The sequence below is a fragment of the Sceloporus undulatus genome, chromosome 5, assembly GCF_019175285.1.
Source record: "Sceloporus undulatus isolate JIND9_A2432 ecotype Alabama chromosome 5, SceUnd_v1.1, whole genome shotgun sequence".
Taxonomy (NCBI): domain Eukaryota; kingdom Metazoa; phylum Chordata; class Lepidosauria; order Squamata; family Phrynosomatidae; genus Sceloporus; species Sceloporus undulatus.
In genome coordinates this window covers 85,173,348-85,188,770 of record NC_056526.1, presented here as the reverse complement: position 1 = coordinate 85,188,770, position 15,423 = coordinate 85,173,348, and the positions used below count along the sequence as shown (strand labels likewise).

The 15,423-nt window shown below is 42.0% G+C and overlaps 3 protein-coding genes across 7 annotated transcripts in view; 1 reads left to right on the top strand and 2 right to left on the bottom strand.

Moving 5' to 3' along the window:
* The window catches only part of PHTF2 (putative homeodomain transcription factor 2), an 89,308-nt gene extending 88,666 nt beyond the window's left edge, over positions 1-642 (bottom strand). For all 4 annotated transcript variants that reach the window (XM_042468806.1, XM_042468801.1, XM_042468802.1 and 1 more), the window contains exon 1: positions 479-642. The gene's annotated coding sequence lies outside the window, so the exon portion shown is untranslated. The remainder of the gene's footprint in view (positions 1-478) is intronic.
* A 749-nt stretch (positions 643-1,391) lies between these two features.
* Positions 1,392-6,202, top strand: TMEM60 (transmembrane protein 60). 2 transcript variants are annotated; one of them, XM_042466446.1, is made up of 2 exons: positions 1,392-1,732; positions 5,578-6,202. In XM_042466446.1, the coding sequence occupies exon 2, from the start codon at positions 5,586-5,588 to the stop codon at positions 5,988-5,990; it is 405 nt and encodes a 134-aa protein (XP_042322380.1). In that variant the 5' UTR covers positions 1,392-1,732; positions 5,578-5,585; the 3' UTR covers positions 5,991-6,202. The 2 variants fall into 2 exon arrangements, with proteins under 2 accessions (XP_042322380.1, XP_042322379.1); XM_042466445.1 differs by having other exon boundaries at positions 1,408-1,732; positions 5,540-6,202.
* A 5,076-nt stretch (positions 6,203-11,278) lies between these two features.
* The window catches only part of RSBN1L (round spermatid basic protein 1 like), a 41,969-nt gene continuing 37,824 nt past the window's right edge, over positions 11,279-15,423 (bottom strand). Inside the window, 3 exon segments of the mRNA XM_042468418.1 lie at positions 11,279-12,683; positions 12,767-12,875; positions 15,285-15,423. The exon segment at positions 15,285-15,423 is cut by the window's right edge and continues 10 nt beyond it. Coding sequence (XP_042324352.1) covers positions 12,024-12,683; positions 12,767-12,875; positions 15,285-15,423 — 908 coding nt within the window. The 3' untranslated portion in view covers positions 11,279-12,023.

Below are 15,423 nucleotides of genomic sequence, written 5' to 3'. Positions count from 1 at the left end.
ATTAGACGTTTCCCTCAGGCTTTACAATCTAAAGAGACAGGACACAGAAGGAGGAGGGGAAGGAGTCCAGGGGTGGTGGTTCTCTCCCTCTGAGGCCTGGACCAAGGCAGATGATGGGCCGGAGGAGGGAGGGCTCTTCTCCTCCTCCTCCTCCTCCTCCCCAATGCCTTCCAATTGCTGGCTCCCTCCTCCTGAGTCCTGGCCTCGCATGACCTCCTCCAGTCCCTCGCTGCGCCCGCCGACACCCTTTTTGGAGCCACGCGCGAAAGCCCCCTCCCCGCCGCCCCTTGATGCGCGCGCAGCCTCTCTCTCTCTCTCTCTCCCAGACCCTCCTCGAGCACAGGCTGCCACAAGTGGCGGAGCTCTGCCTACAAGTGCCCCCCGCCCCTCGCTGCCCTCCTCCTTCTTCCTCTCCCCGGCGACCGTTAAGCCAGACCCACAGGCGCCGAGGCTTCGGTTGCGAGCCTTCCTTCCTTACCCCTCCTCCTCCTCCTCCTCCTCCTGCAGCACGCGACCAAGAAGAAGAAGATGAAGAACGGTCCCAGCGAAAACGACGGCACGCGCCAGACGGAGAGAGAAGGGTGCGCAGGCAGCGCTTGGCTGGAGGGATGGCTGGCGTGCGCGCACTCTCCAGGCAGCAGCAGCAGCACTAGTAGCGGCGGCGCCAGCAACAGCGCGCTGCCGTGCTGTTAAAATGAATAAATAAAATGAGGCAGGCGCGCGCCAATCAATCAAGCCTGCCTCCCTCCCTCCCTCCCTCCCATTGGAGGGCGGGGATTGCGAGGCGCGCGTCAATCATCAATCGTCCCGCCTTCCCTCCCCTATAGTCTCCTCCCATTGGAGGGCGGGGATTGAGAGGCGCGCGTCAATCAATCATCTCTCCTCTTATACTCCCCTCCCACTGGTGGGCGGGGATTGCGAGGCGCGCGTCAATCAATCGTCCCTCCCCCCTATAGTCCCCGCCCACTGATGGGCGGGGATTGCGAGGCGCGCGCTGACGAGCGACATTTTTAGCGTGAGACTCCAGCGTGGGATTGGCTCCGCCCACTCTTTTTCTCTGTCTCTCTGCTCGCGCCCGCCCCTTCGCAGCCGCACGTCCAACAAGTTGTTTTCATTGGACGACAGAATCCTTTAAGGCGGTAGGGCTTGACTGACCGCGCGCGCCTTGCCCAATGAAAAGCCGAGAAAAGGGAGCGGGTAAAAGTGATTGGCGGTGGCGCAGTTGTGGGGCGGGGGCGGGGATAGGCATGGGTCCTGACGAATCGGGGAAAGCGAGAGCCGAGGGGGCGGGACAATAATTATAATAACGATGATGATAATGATGCCAGCCTTTTGGCAACTAGAGGTTGTGAACTTCAACTCCCATCAGCCCCCGCGGCCAAACGCAACGGTCTGCAATCCTAATGCCGCAGTCTGAGTGACGAAAACCAGGCTCTCTGATTGGGCAGGGCTCGGAAAGGAAGCGGAGATTGCGCCCAATGGGGCGCTCGCGGAGGCGTGTCCCTACCTCGAGGGCCCAATGAGCGTGGAGCACGGCTGTGACGGACAACCACCGCAACCAATGATAGCGTGGAGCAGGGTTTTATCCCTCGTCGGGTGCAGGCCTATGGGCACCCATTCGCTTCAATGTCCTTCCTGTGGCTGCTCAAGCGGGGCTGCGCTGTGATGAGCGGGGCCGTCAGGGGTCCCTCTTAAGGCGGCCGTTATTACGGGGGCGCCGGAGCCTTGACTGGTGGGTAATATGAAAGTGAAGCGGGACGCGGGAGAGACCACCAGGCGGAGGGTCGGGGGGGCTGAAGAAACAAGGCTCGGCCCGCGACTAGGGAGCACCCCCCGCTTTGCCCAGTTGGTACGACCCTAGGGGCCTTTTAGCGCTGGCACTGGGAGAGTCCATGGCTCGGGGGGGGGCTCTGTCTGTGGCCAAAGGGAAGCTGGAAGCACACGCATGGATTCATCTCATTGGCTTGCAGCACACTTGCAGAACTCTGAAGGCAAATGCTTAAAGTTGTGTTTTGCTAGCAACAAACATGGCCAGAAGAACCCACAACAAAAGCCATGGATGCCATCTGTGGAAGCCTTTAACCTTCGACAGATCCATCCTGACCTATTTGCAGAGAGCACAGGCTGCCAAGTAGCCACATTTCTCCAAGGGCCACAGCAAAAACGTCCTCCTCCTCCTCTTGTGCTTCTTAGTCATGCTCAAAATGGAGGACGTTTTGGAATTCCTCCCGGACAAGAAGGTTGAAATGTAGGACATGTCACTCTGATCAAGGGAGTCCTTATATTGATACTGACATAGCACTCACCTGCTCAATGGTTTGGTGAAAGTGCATATCATTGTGCCATTTTGTGTTAGCTAAAGGAAGCAGGAGCGGCATCCAGACCAGTGAAGAGATGAGTCTTGTGTCTGGACTGTATTGCTTTAGGCTCCAGATTGAGGCCCATGCTTTTGTTCGGCTTCCATGCCATTCGTTGCTATCTGGTTTTGTACATTGAGACAGAAAGAAAACAACAGAGGAGTTGTCGTTGTCTGCCTTCAAGCCATTTGACTTATGGTGACTCTATCATAGGGATTTGCTTCCTTTCTTCTGCGGCTGAGAGAGTGTCACTTGCCCAACGTCCCCCAGCGGGCTTCCATGGCCAAGCAGGGATTCGAATCCTGGTCTTCAGGGTCTTAATATACTCATAATATACCACAGTGGCTCTCTAATGCCGAGTTACATGAACCCATACCTGCAATTGTAATGTTTTGCCACCTTAATGTGAGGTAGTGCCAAGTTTGGGAATGTAAGCAAAGAGATGTTGACTAGGTGCTTGTGTGGCCTACTTGCTTCTCCTGTAATGCTGGAACCCATCCATGTGTGTAAAATGCCAAAGCAAGAGTGAGGGAGCAAGCTTGTTTTCTGCTGCTCCAGAGACTAGGATCCGGAGCAATGGATGCAAGCTGCAGGAAAAGAGATTCCACCTCAACATTAGGAGAGACTTCCTGACAGTAAGGGCTGTTCGACAGTGGAATGCACTCCCTCAGAGTGTAGTGGAGTCTCCCTCCTTGGGGGTCTTCAAACAGAGGCTGGATGGCCATCTGTCGACAATGCTTTGATTGAGAGTTCCTGCATGGCAGGGGGTTGGACTGGATGGCCTTTGGGGTCTCTTCCAACTCTATGATTCTATGCTTCTATCTCTTAATAGCTTGGGTTTAACCAGTCTTGGCAAAATTACCTTGAGCATATACTGCAAGAGTATGCTTCATGAGTTCATTTAGTCAGTGTTGCAAGGATCCCAGTAGTTGGCAAGAACTCAATGAAAGATGTAACACCTAACTGTACTCTCTGTTCATCCTTGATGTAAATTAGGTATTCTAGTTTCTCTCATTTTAGTACATTTCCATACTGCACCCAATCAATCATCCTGATATTTTTGCACCTTCAAAGCATTTGGGGTTGTGTGATGTCAGATGCTAGCAACACATTAAAATGTATTACCTATTAGCATAGAAATTGCATCAGGAAATAGTAGGACAATAGCAAACATAATGATGGAAGCGCACACACTTTGTTACATGCCATTGTTGTGGTGGTTATACATGTTGCTGTTGGCTTTTGTAACAGTTTGTTTGGGTGAAATATTGTGATTGCCTTAGTTTTGGGTGCTGGTTTATAATACATGGATGTTGTGGCATTGTATGAATATTATATACATGTGCTTTCAGAGAAGTGCTAGTCTCTTGCAGCATAAAAAGGAGGAAGGTGGAAGGGAGGAGGAAGGAATGTAACAAGACCTTTGAGACTAACTTTTTAATTATAGCATGAGCTCTCATGGATATAAACCCACTTCTTCAAATGCAATACAGGGTGATATTGAGGCCTCAGGATAGAAAGCATACTTACACAATTGTGGGAGTGGGCTGGAACGTAATAGGATCCTGAAAGATGCAAATCATGTCTTAAATTTTCAGAAGGCTGCGTAAGATGATAGAGGTCTTGCAGATCTTTACAGTGGTCAGTTAATGTGTGCAAACCATATATGTGCTTACCAATAGATGTCCACTGAGTAATATTTGGAAGAACTACAGTGGGCCCTCTACATTCACTGGGTTTGGGACGCAGAACACCCATGAAAGTGGGAAAACCCTGAGAGAACATCTCTTTATGAATCCCTGGTCCTCCAGTGTAACTCAATAATCAACATCTGCCAGTGGTTGACCATAGAATTGCATTGGAGAACCTACAAATGCCTAGAGAAGTCTTCTCTCTAGGAGACAAACTGGGCAGTTCTTTTGCATTTGTGGTTCCTGTGAGGTTATTTTTGTCTGCAGTTCTCAGGGAAATAATAAAATCAGTGGGAAATAAATCTTCAGTATTGAAAGCAACCTATAATATATGTTGAACTGCACTTGGCTGGCTAACTTGATATGGCATTACCATGCATTAAATGACTGACAGCACAGTACTACTAAAGGCAGTAGTCTTAGGTATCTTTTAATTCTTAGCAACATGAACTAGAAGTAACCAGTTAATATGAAACCGTTTGGCCCAAATTTGTCATGTAATATATGTCAAGTTTAAAAGAAATGTTTAATACATTCAGTCAGTAGTTTGATATTCTTTCTGGGCCTTTACATTTTTGCTGTTTTTTCCCTACATCTGCACAACAAGGAGGTCTAAAGGCCTTTTAAAAATCTGACCCAGGAGTCTGGATATAACAGACTTCCTAGTATTAGAGAAAGCAACCCTTCAGCTGCCATAAAGAGCATTCTGCATAATTTTGTCATTCTATATTTTCAGAGAATTGTAGTTCTATGGTGGGATTTCTTTGGTGCCATCATCATATTACTGTTCCCAGTTTCTTTGACTGAAGTATTGACAATAAAATGGCATAAAAAGAGTGCATAAATTTGTATGGCACCTATATGCTCAAAGGATATAACTGGTACCAGTATATGAACTGGTATTAATGCAGTGTCCTGGTGCACTGTATCTTAAATCGGTATACAGAGACTTTTTTGTTACATTTCTTACTACTACAATTAATGGAGACGGTAGAACACATAAGAAGAATTTGTTGGAACAGCCAGACAGTCATATAAAAGCTATACTGGATGATATGTGAATACAAAGATTTTTGTAAGAGGCATGGAAATCCACTAGATGCCATAGCATTTGACAGAAATACTTGCCAGGTGGAGAGGTTTCTACTAAACAGAAATGAAGTTCTTACTCTAAACAGCTCCTGTATAGATATATAAAGTCTAATCTGGTAAAACTCTTACAAAGCAAAGAAAATAGTTTGAATAAGGAATGTGGCTGAAGCTTCTGGGAGCTGAAGTCCAAGATCTCTGAAAGGACACAGTTTGGGAACCACTAGTTTAAATCAACTCATGGGAGAAAAAAGCAGGAACTACTCTTAGCGTGAAAGGCTGTTCTTAAAAAGATGGAAGTTGGGAGGTAGCATCATTTGTAGACATAGACTATGTCTTTTTGATAAGCATGCAAGACACCACTCTCCAGTTTACTTTTTGTTTTGTTTCCCTTTATTCTAGGGACCTTCCTTTCTACTCTTACGAACCACCTACTAAAGCTGTTTAAATGAGAATGTCCTTGGCACAGAGAGTGCTGCTCACATGGCTCTTCACATTACTCTTCTTGATCATGTTGGTGTTAAAACTGGATGAAAAAGCACCATGGAACTGGTTCCTAATATTTATACCGGTTTGGATATTTGACACCATCCTTCTGGTTATGATAATAGTGAAAATGGCTCGCCGCTGTAAGTCTGGATTTGATCCCCGCAATGGCTCCCTAAACCTCAAGAAGAAAGCCTGGTACCTGGTAGCAATGTTGCTTAAGCTGGCCTTCTGCCTTGCTCTCTGTGCAAAATTGGAGCAGTTTGCTGTAATGAGGCTAGCTTATGTCTTTATTCCCCTTTGGGCTTTGCTCATTGGAGGAATGATAGAACTCGGATACAACATCTTCTGCGGACGAAGGGACTAACTTCTTTTATAAACTAGGGTTAGCCTTTTGTTAATGAAGGTCACATCCCTGATTATCCTCTTTACGTGCTTAACACACCTAAAGGAACTACAGATGGAGCCATATGCCGATGTTCTTTATCCTGCCGGAGCTGACAATTCAATGTGTGGAGCATTGCCGTCTGGACTTTGTGTACATACTGTAAATAAAACAGCCAGGTTTTTTTCTATGTATTTTCTCTGTGTTTGTGCTTTAATGTGTGAAGTGGTATGTTTACTGAACTTGGGTCACAAGAGGATAACACTTTCTATTGCACAATATAGTAGGATGGCTGGAATTACATCTTCCAAAATTTAGGCACAGATGGGCAGCTTCTGCAGTTTCAGCAGCCATTTTGTGCTCTAAACACTGATCTGAGGCAGAGAAGTCTATTTTGGAAGATAAAGTCTTTCATGTAATTAAGCTCCAACAACGCTGATACAAATAAAGTCAGTAACAGAGCAGATGCACTCAGGTATGGCTACAATGTTGTATACAGAGTGAATTAAGCTAGAACATTAATAAGTGAAATATCTTTGAAATATCTTTCCCCTTTACAAGTGAAAGTGGCAGGATTTTTACAACACCTTGATAATAACATTTTTATCACACCAACAAGACCTGCATAAAATTGCTTTGAAATGCAGATTTTCCTATAGGCTATTAGTTGGTCAGTACTAGTATTTGCCAAGACATTTGTTTACAATTTTCTGTAGCATCAGTGAAAAAGATTTTAAAGAATCAATGATGCATTGCAAAAGTAAACATATCAGAAGCACAAATTTTGTGGTAGAAAATAACAGGACCAAATGTTTGAGTAAATGTATCTATGTGCCTTAAAGAAAGAAGCAATAAACAAGATTACTCGGAAGGGAGAATGTTTATCTGTGTAGTTACAGGGATTTTAATTCAATGGCGAGCACTGAATCCAACTCTAGGTTGGATCCAGAGGTTAAAGAGTGAAATGTTATTTAGCCAAGAGAGCTTTTCTGACTCCCACCTATTTCTTAGGTTTAGGGGCCATCTGGAAAATTTGATGTAAGGCTACAAGGAAATCCAAAAAAGCTGAATTACCTTCTACTGTTCAATTCATGCAAGATATCTGGATCCAAACTATTTTCAAAAACCAAGGATCAAAATATGTTTACTTGATGCATTCTGCTCTAGTTATACTAGCTGTGATATGCATTTGCCTTTTTTCCTCAACAGCTTTTATTTCTTAAACAGGTACATCCTGACTTTCCTATTTAGGCATGAGGAATCCAAATAACTATACATTTAGGAAGAGTTATACATATAAGTCACCAGTATGTTTTTTTTCTGCCCCTAATTAAGCTGATAATGTGATTATTTCCACAAAGGTCAGTATTTGGTTGCTGGAACTCAAATTATACACAAAGGTAAGTGTACAATATTTTGCTGAATGGGTAACACTTTGGCACATTTATTTCCTGTGAATTAGCACAGTTCCTGAGTAATTTTAAATTAATTTCACTTTGTACCTGTGCGCAATTCAGGGTGCTGACTTTGACCCTAGCTTTGAGCAAAGATTTTTGATGGACTATCTGCTACCATAAGAGCCTCGGTATCATTTATGACCTTCATTGGAGGCCCACTGTCTCAGAAGACCAGGGTGGAAGGTGCTAGACACAGGAGCCTGAATCCTGTTGCTAGTCCCAATTCAAGTAGACCCATGGTATCAGTGAAAACATGGTAAACCAACACCATTGATTCACTAGGTATATTCTGGTTAAGATTAGCGACTGGATTTAAACCAGGGCCTATGGGTAGCCGGGGTATGCTGATGCCTGCGATTTCCCAAAATGTGGAAACAACTGCATAATTTGTCGAATTCTCCTAAAGGCAATGCGGTTGGCTTTAGACAAGCACTGTAGCCTAAAGCTACTTGGTACAAATTCAAATTCTAACAGTAAGAATACTTACATAAATCTTACTGATTCAATGGTTCAGTTTTACTTGGGACTAGCAATCAGACTTAGGCCTATTCCTTTGGAATTTTAATGCTGTATAATGTTGCCTTTGTTTTTAATACTTCCCCAAAATGTTTAGCTTATTTGTGCCTTTTTGCTCCTGTATTTTTTTTAAAGCTACATCATCCTAAGCACCTGTATAGTTCATGGATTAAATATACTTCACTTTCACAGGAAACAGCAATATTCCTGAGCTCTTAAGACAACCACTTTCTTTAAAACAAGCATACTTTGAGTGATGAGTTCATAAGCATTTGCTGTCTTTTTCCTTAGGTGTTTCAAACCCTAATCTTTTAAATATGATCTGAACAATCGCCATGACATGTTCAAAACAAAGTGAGAAACCACAGATCAGTCCCTTACCAATTTATATCTCCTGCCTCATTCTTCCAATGCACTTCCTCTGGCAAATACTCAAGAACTGAATTACTGTATTTTCTGGCATATAAGACTACTTTTTAACCCAGGGGGTCGTCTTATACACTGGGTGTCATCTTATAGGGAAGGTGCTGAAACTTCTGAGCCAGACTGGAGAATCTGCGGTCGCTGCAAATGATGGGGGGAGCTCAAAAACAGCCACGGCCACATCCCCACCATATGCGACGATCGTATGAAAGCAGCTACCGCTCTGATAGTCTTGGAGACAGGAAGGGCTGGACAGGCAGGGAAAGCTGACCAATCCAAGCAGGCTTTGTATACAACAAGGTTTCCTGCTAAGTACCTGCATGTCATTTGAATTAAAATTACCATATTGAAATCAAATCTGATTTTTAAAATTTTTTATTTGGTGTGCGTTGGAAGAGAGGTAGTCTTATACGGTGAGTATATCCCAAGCTCTATATTTTAACTGGAAAAGTTGGGGGTCGTCTTATACACCAGAAAATATGGTACTTGTTTTTAACACAACTTGCAGGCCTTAAAATATGGCAGAAGTGGAGGTGTTGGATCCAAGCCTTTTTCATACCCTGCTCTCTCAAGGCCTGAGGATCAGGCTCCTTGTCTATACTGGCCTCAGGTTTGCTGAGGAATTTCCTCTTGATTAAGCCGTGGCAAGGGAAGGGGGTGGGAGCAATACAATGCTATTGGAAACCAAGAATATATAAATCTAGCCCTGCATGCACACAAAATTGGGGGGAGAAGAAAATGTATACTCCTGCTGAAGGAGACTTCTAATGAAATAAGATCAGCAGGGAATTTCACTCTTCCCTGAAACTCGAATAGGATTGTTCTGTAACTCACTTAGCAAGCATATTGCATCCTTATTCAGCATAATGAGTATATAAACCCTGGCTAGCAAAAGCATTCAGTCTGTTAGTTAAAGGAAAGCATCCTACCAAGTGTGTTACAAGAAGAGCAAGCATCAAAGGATCTGGTCTAGTATTCTAGGTACTGTATATGGACATCTCTTTTAGCTGTCGGTTACCACCATTTATATCCAGGATAAATTTTAAATGTGAAGTTGAAGGCTTTCATGGCCGGCATCCATAGTTTTTTGTGGGTTTTTCGGGCTATGTGGCCATGTTCTAGAAGAGTTTATTCTTCTATCTCTGAAGATGCCAGCCACAGATGTTGGCAAAACATCAGGAATAAACTCTTCTAGTACATGGTCACATAGCCCCAAAAAATCCAGAAAAAACTATAAATTTTAAACTTGGTAACATCATCTTGAGAAGTGATTATCCTTCCTACATCAGTTTGTCTTAAGTACCCACTTCTAGGAGTGTATCATTATGGTGCAGGCTTAGTCCTATTTTCTGTTTTGTAATGATTATCAGAAAGAAACTCTTAGATGAAGAAAAGAAGGACCATCTCTCCTGTTTTAGGTTAGAGATTGATAAAACATGGCCTTCTTGTTATTGGACTGCATCATCTGTAGGAATTCAGTATTGCTTGTGCTGGCTAGGGCTGATGAGAGTTGCAGTTTGAATATCTGATGAGTCATACATTGTCCATTTAGACACACCTCAGAAGCATTTTTAAATGCATTTCTTGGCTCAGCAAATTTCTTCAACACAACTTGAATAACCTTATAGCATGTCAGCACTTTAGGTTCTACTTCTGGATTTGTTATAAAATCAAAGAGGGACCATAAGTCCAAGTGGCTGCCATTCAGGAATACACACACACAAAAACTTGCAGAAGATGGCCATCCAGCATCTGTTCAAACCTATAAAGGTTTTCAAAAACGGAGTCCACCATCCTCCAGGGCAGTCTATTCTACTACCAAACTTTTTATCAAGGCGTTCTTCTCGTTATTTAGATGGAATTTCTTTTCTTGTACAGTAAGATAATCCACTGGTTTGTGTTTCATTCTCTGGAGCAATAGAAAACAAGCTTGCTCCATCTTCTACAATATGGGTTTCGCATCACCTCAACTAAAACAATTTTGTTACACGCTGAGTATCCGTTATCCAAACCCTTTTTCATGAGTGACTGAGATAGTGGCACTTTTACTTGCTGATGGTTTAGTGTACACAAACTTTGTATCATGCACAAAATAATTAAAAATATTATATAAAATTACCTTTACGCTAGATATATATGAAACAAATGAATTTCATGTTTAGACTTGGGTCCCATCTCCAAGATATCTCATTATGTATATGTGAATATCCCAAAATCCAAAAATAGAAACACTAAACACTTCTGGTCCTAAACATTTCAGATAAGAGCTATTCAATTTACATGTAGAATACTTCTGTGAGGAGACTTGTAATTATCTAGAATTCATAGTTCCACTTAATATTGTCACTTATATTTACCAAATAAAGATAAGGGCCAACATATACTGATACTTAGTGTGTGTTTTTTAATTTTCTATTTGACTACTTGCCTCTCTCTCTCTCTCTCTCTCTCTCTCTCTCTCTCTCTCTCTCTGGGACATTTGTGTCCCTCCAGATGTTGGACAATTTCCATCAGCCTAGCCAATGGTGAGAAAGTAAGTTTATCAGCTTCCAGAAAGGCACAAGATTCTTCATGTGGAGGAATCGTTTCCCCTCAGCTCATACCTTCCAGATGCTTTGGACTACAGCTCCCATCATCATGACTACTACTAGCTATGACTAGTGAAAGCCATAGTACAAAATATAAGGGGAGCACCAGGTTGGGGAAGACAGACAATGGAAAAGGCAAGATAGCAAGTACTCCTGGCTTGGATTCAAGTGAGGTTATTCATTACTATGCCTTATTGAATCCCAAGTAACTTGTGTCAAATCAGTAGCATTTAGTAAGAGATAATGTGAACAGGATTGCAGTCCCTAAATTTAGCAAACATTTAAGGTGATTTATTTTCAAACCAATATAATCACTGTTTGTCTCAGAAATTTGCCACAGGTGACGCAGTGGAAACAAAATCAATGCAAGATAGGACAAGAGACGCGGCACGTTTAACCATATGAAACACTCATCCAAATTCATTTCAGAAGTGAGATTTCGTGAAAATTCAACAAAGATTTGTGTCAATGCATTCAAGCATTTTATTCCAACATAAGAATATTATTTTTGCATTTAAAAACAAATTTAGAGGTTTTTAACTTTTTAAAAAGGGACCCCACAATAAAATCCATTATTGTTATTATGAACCTTTATTAAGTGGCTCACATTTCAATATAAATCACACTAAAAAGATTTCTTTTAAAAAAAGCTATTTACACTACAGTGCTGACACATTAAAAAGAAAAAAAATCAGTATAAATAAGCTCTATGGAAAAGCCTGGAATCATCAAAAAAGAATTCTGGCTTATTTTACAAAAAATATATGTTAAATGTCAGCTCTATTCTAAAACCTACAACTCATATTTAAAGACTTCTTTTATGTTACACCTGCAGTGTTTACAGTGCATCTGGCCCTAAGTGCTTTGATACTTTCACAGTTATGGACAGGCACTGAGGAATGTTACAAAGCTACATAAACTATTTTCTGTAACAGATGTGGGGACAAGTAACAAACCTGCCTCACAATATTTAAGCATCTTTACATTATGTTATCATGTTTAAAAAGGAATTTAAAAACATATATACAACTTCAACACAAAAAGTCATCTTGTTTGCCATGCAGACTTGGATGTGCTGAACTGCTTTGCCGTGTGTCCTCCAGATTCACATGACTCCCTGGGCACAAGCTGTTACATAAGTCTCTTTCATCATGTTCAAATTCAGAGTCTGTTTCAAACCTAGACCTTGACAACTGACCATGATCCAGCTTTGCTTTAACATCTAGACAGTCCATAGTATTGGGTACTATTGTTTTTTCAGGAGCGTTAAAAGTAATGGGTTCCTCTTTGCTTCGGAGAGATGCTGAATACGAAGATGCTGAGGGTTCGTGGTGTGTGTACGAAAACTCCTGTTTTACATATTTAGTTTGCATGCAGCCCAAAAATTTGGTGTCTTCAGAGACATTTATGTTTGCTGTATGGATTACATCATCAGAGTGAAGTCCTACAAGAGAAGATGTGGGATCTGTTGGTGGGTCTTTGTCATAGATGGTTTGATTTTCTCCCTCTGAGTGATAGAGCTTGAGCCGAACATGCCAAGCCAAACTGCACACAGCTGAAACAGTCTTAAACTGATGTACAACATTCCTTGGAATAAAATAAATATCATTATCGTACAACTGAATTCTGGAATATCGAATGCCTTCCCTTCGTAATTGGTTAAGTTTTGCATCGTCAACCCACTGGACACACTAGAAAGAAAAAGTAAGTAAGTTAACAATGTTGTTTTAAGTATGGCAATTTTCTGAAAGGATTTCAGTTTGTCAAAAGTTACCTGTGAAAGAGGAGGTTCGTGCAAATCTAGTTGCAGTCGTTGAACTACCTCTAAGAAATCTTCTGCATGAAAGCAAATCACATCTTTGGTTATACGAGGTTGTTCAGGCCTATGCAAGAAAAAAAATATGCTGCTATCAGGGTTACTACTAAAATTAATAATTTGTCCTTTGCTTTCTAAAATATTTGTAAACACAAAACCCAAACCACTAAGATTAAATGACATGCAACAAAAACAAGCACTGAAAATAGAGTTTGTAGGAATCGGTAGCTGCCTTCAAGCCTGCCCCAACTCATGGCGACCCTGTGGAAGAGACACCTCCAAGATTACTTATTCTTTGCTCAGTACCTGTGACCCTCCTGACTGAGTCCATCCATCTGGCATGCAGTCTTTCTCACCATCTTCTATCCTCTACCTTTCCTAGCATTATTTCTTTTTAGTGATCCAAGATTTCTCATTATGTTGCTATCATTCAGATGAAAATGAAGGTGATGATTTGCGTTTTCATCTTTTCAATCTGATTGTTTCAGTACCTAATACATTCACACAGAATCTCTGTCTTCCTGCATGTTGGTTATAGTTTTAAATCCACTGTACACATATTCTGTCCTGGCATACTACAGTACTTTCAATTTTTTTCTTTACGTCTCATCAGTTTCTAAGCTTGATTTTGTTGTTTTCAGTCAAGTAGCTTTTAAGACATGAGAAGCATTTTAACTGAAAGGCTGAGCATCAAATAAATAAAATAGATGATCTCTTGCACACAAGCTGCCACACATAAATATGACCCAACACTAACACATTTGCTCATACACAGATCCTTTCCTTTGCCCTTTCTCTCTGGGCAGTGAACATAGCAATAGTAATACCAAGTACATTTCTATGCTACTTATCAGTTTACTTAAGCACTCCCTAAGCAGTTTACAATGTGTAAACTAATTGCCCCCAACAAGCTGGGTACTCATTTTAGTGACCTTGGAAGGATGCTAGGCTGAGCCACCCCTGGCTGGAATTGAACTCACAACCTTAGGAATCATAGAGTTGGAAGAGACCACAAGGGCCATCCAGTCCAACCCCTGCCATGCAGGAAATCACAATCAAAGCATCCCTGACAGATGGCCATCCAGCCTCTGTTAAAGATCTCCAAGGAAGGAGACTCCATCTCTCTCTGAGGAAGTGTGTTCCACTGTCAAACAGCCCTTATTGTCAGGAAGTTCCTCCTAATGTTGAGGTGGAATCTCTTTTCCTGTAGTTTGCATCCATTGTTCCAGGTCCTAGTATCTGGAGCAGCAGAAATCAAGCTTGCTCCATCCTCAATATGACATCCTTCAAATATTTAAACAAGGCTATCATATCACCTCTTAACTGTCTCTTCTCAAGGCTAAACATACCCAGCTCCCTAAGTCTCTCCTCAACAATTTGCATATTGTGATTACAAAGTGGAAATGAGGGAGAGAGGTTTTAAAGAAGCACACCAATGACACAGAACATTTGCATAATAAAAATAGAAAGCACTTCTCATTTTTAAGATTCTGGAAGGGAAATTTACCAGATTCCATTGATACTACTTATCATTCCCATAATCTCTTTTGGGATTCACATCATTTTAATTAAACATCCTGCCTGTGCATGTGATATTATGGGGTATGGACGGCCAGTAGGTTACTGCTTGCAAAGTATAGCATAATTTATTTCCCCATATATGCACACATAATGAAACTGCTCACACTTCTTATCAAATAGCAACTCATTCCACATCTAACACAGAAGTGTATCTCAGTCATGATGCTGTGCCCAATGCTCTTCCACACTGCTATTAACATGACTCATGCAAATCTGTCTAAATTACAAATTGCAGGGTTTGGTATTCCTTGTTCCAATTCACCAAATGTTTGTTTAAACCACCATAATTTACCACTCTCCTCTAAACGTTCACAGCTATAAAACACAAAGACAGGAAAGGGTAGATTTACTTTTAAATCCAGCTTGGTCAAGGCTGCTGCCCTTTCCACAGAGTTCAATCCTGTTACCAACAGACAGACAAATGCCTAAAACTGTCACAATGCTTTAACATTTCACTGGCATTTTACAATTTTTATTCAACTCCATACAACTGGGGGGGGAGGGGGACAAGTCACGCAGTGTGATAAATGGTAATAATCTTCCTGAACAGATTTCAGAAACAGATTAGTCTAGAGCCCAACATGAAAGAAAAAAGCATGGCTCAATTCAGAAATCCTTCCTGATTCTACTCTGCCCAACAGGATGAGTATAACGCTGCATTCTATCTGCTGTGCCTGTGTTAACATATGTCTGATAGGTGATTCCTATCTATCTTTAGGAATTTAGACTTCAGAATCAGCAGTATCTTCTGGCCCCTCCTGTTGCCTTTTTATTGGCAAACCAAGAGAGATGTTCCAAGACCGTAACCAACAGGGGCCTGTCTCATCACTCCCTATGTCATGCAGGTATTTTTTTCAGTATCAACCCTGTATACAGTAATCTGACAAATACCTACCACTCTCCACAATGCACTGCCTTTAATACCCCCACAGCAGCTGTTGTCTGTCGTTCAAACCCTTGTCCTATGTGATCTGCATGAGCTCGTGTCCTGTCTTCAAAAAGCATTTCACGAGGCTCACTAGTACGAGGTAGGT

Bases quoted from the DNA above. Each gene is read 5' to 3' on its own strand.
- TMEM60 (XM_042466446.1), top strand. From the start codon at position 5,586: ATGAGAATGTCCTTGGCACAGAGAGTGCTGCTCACATGGCTCTTCACA.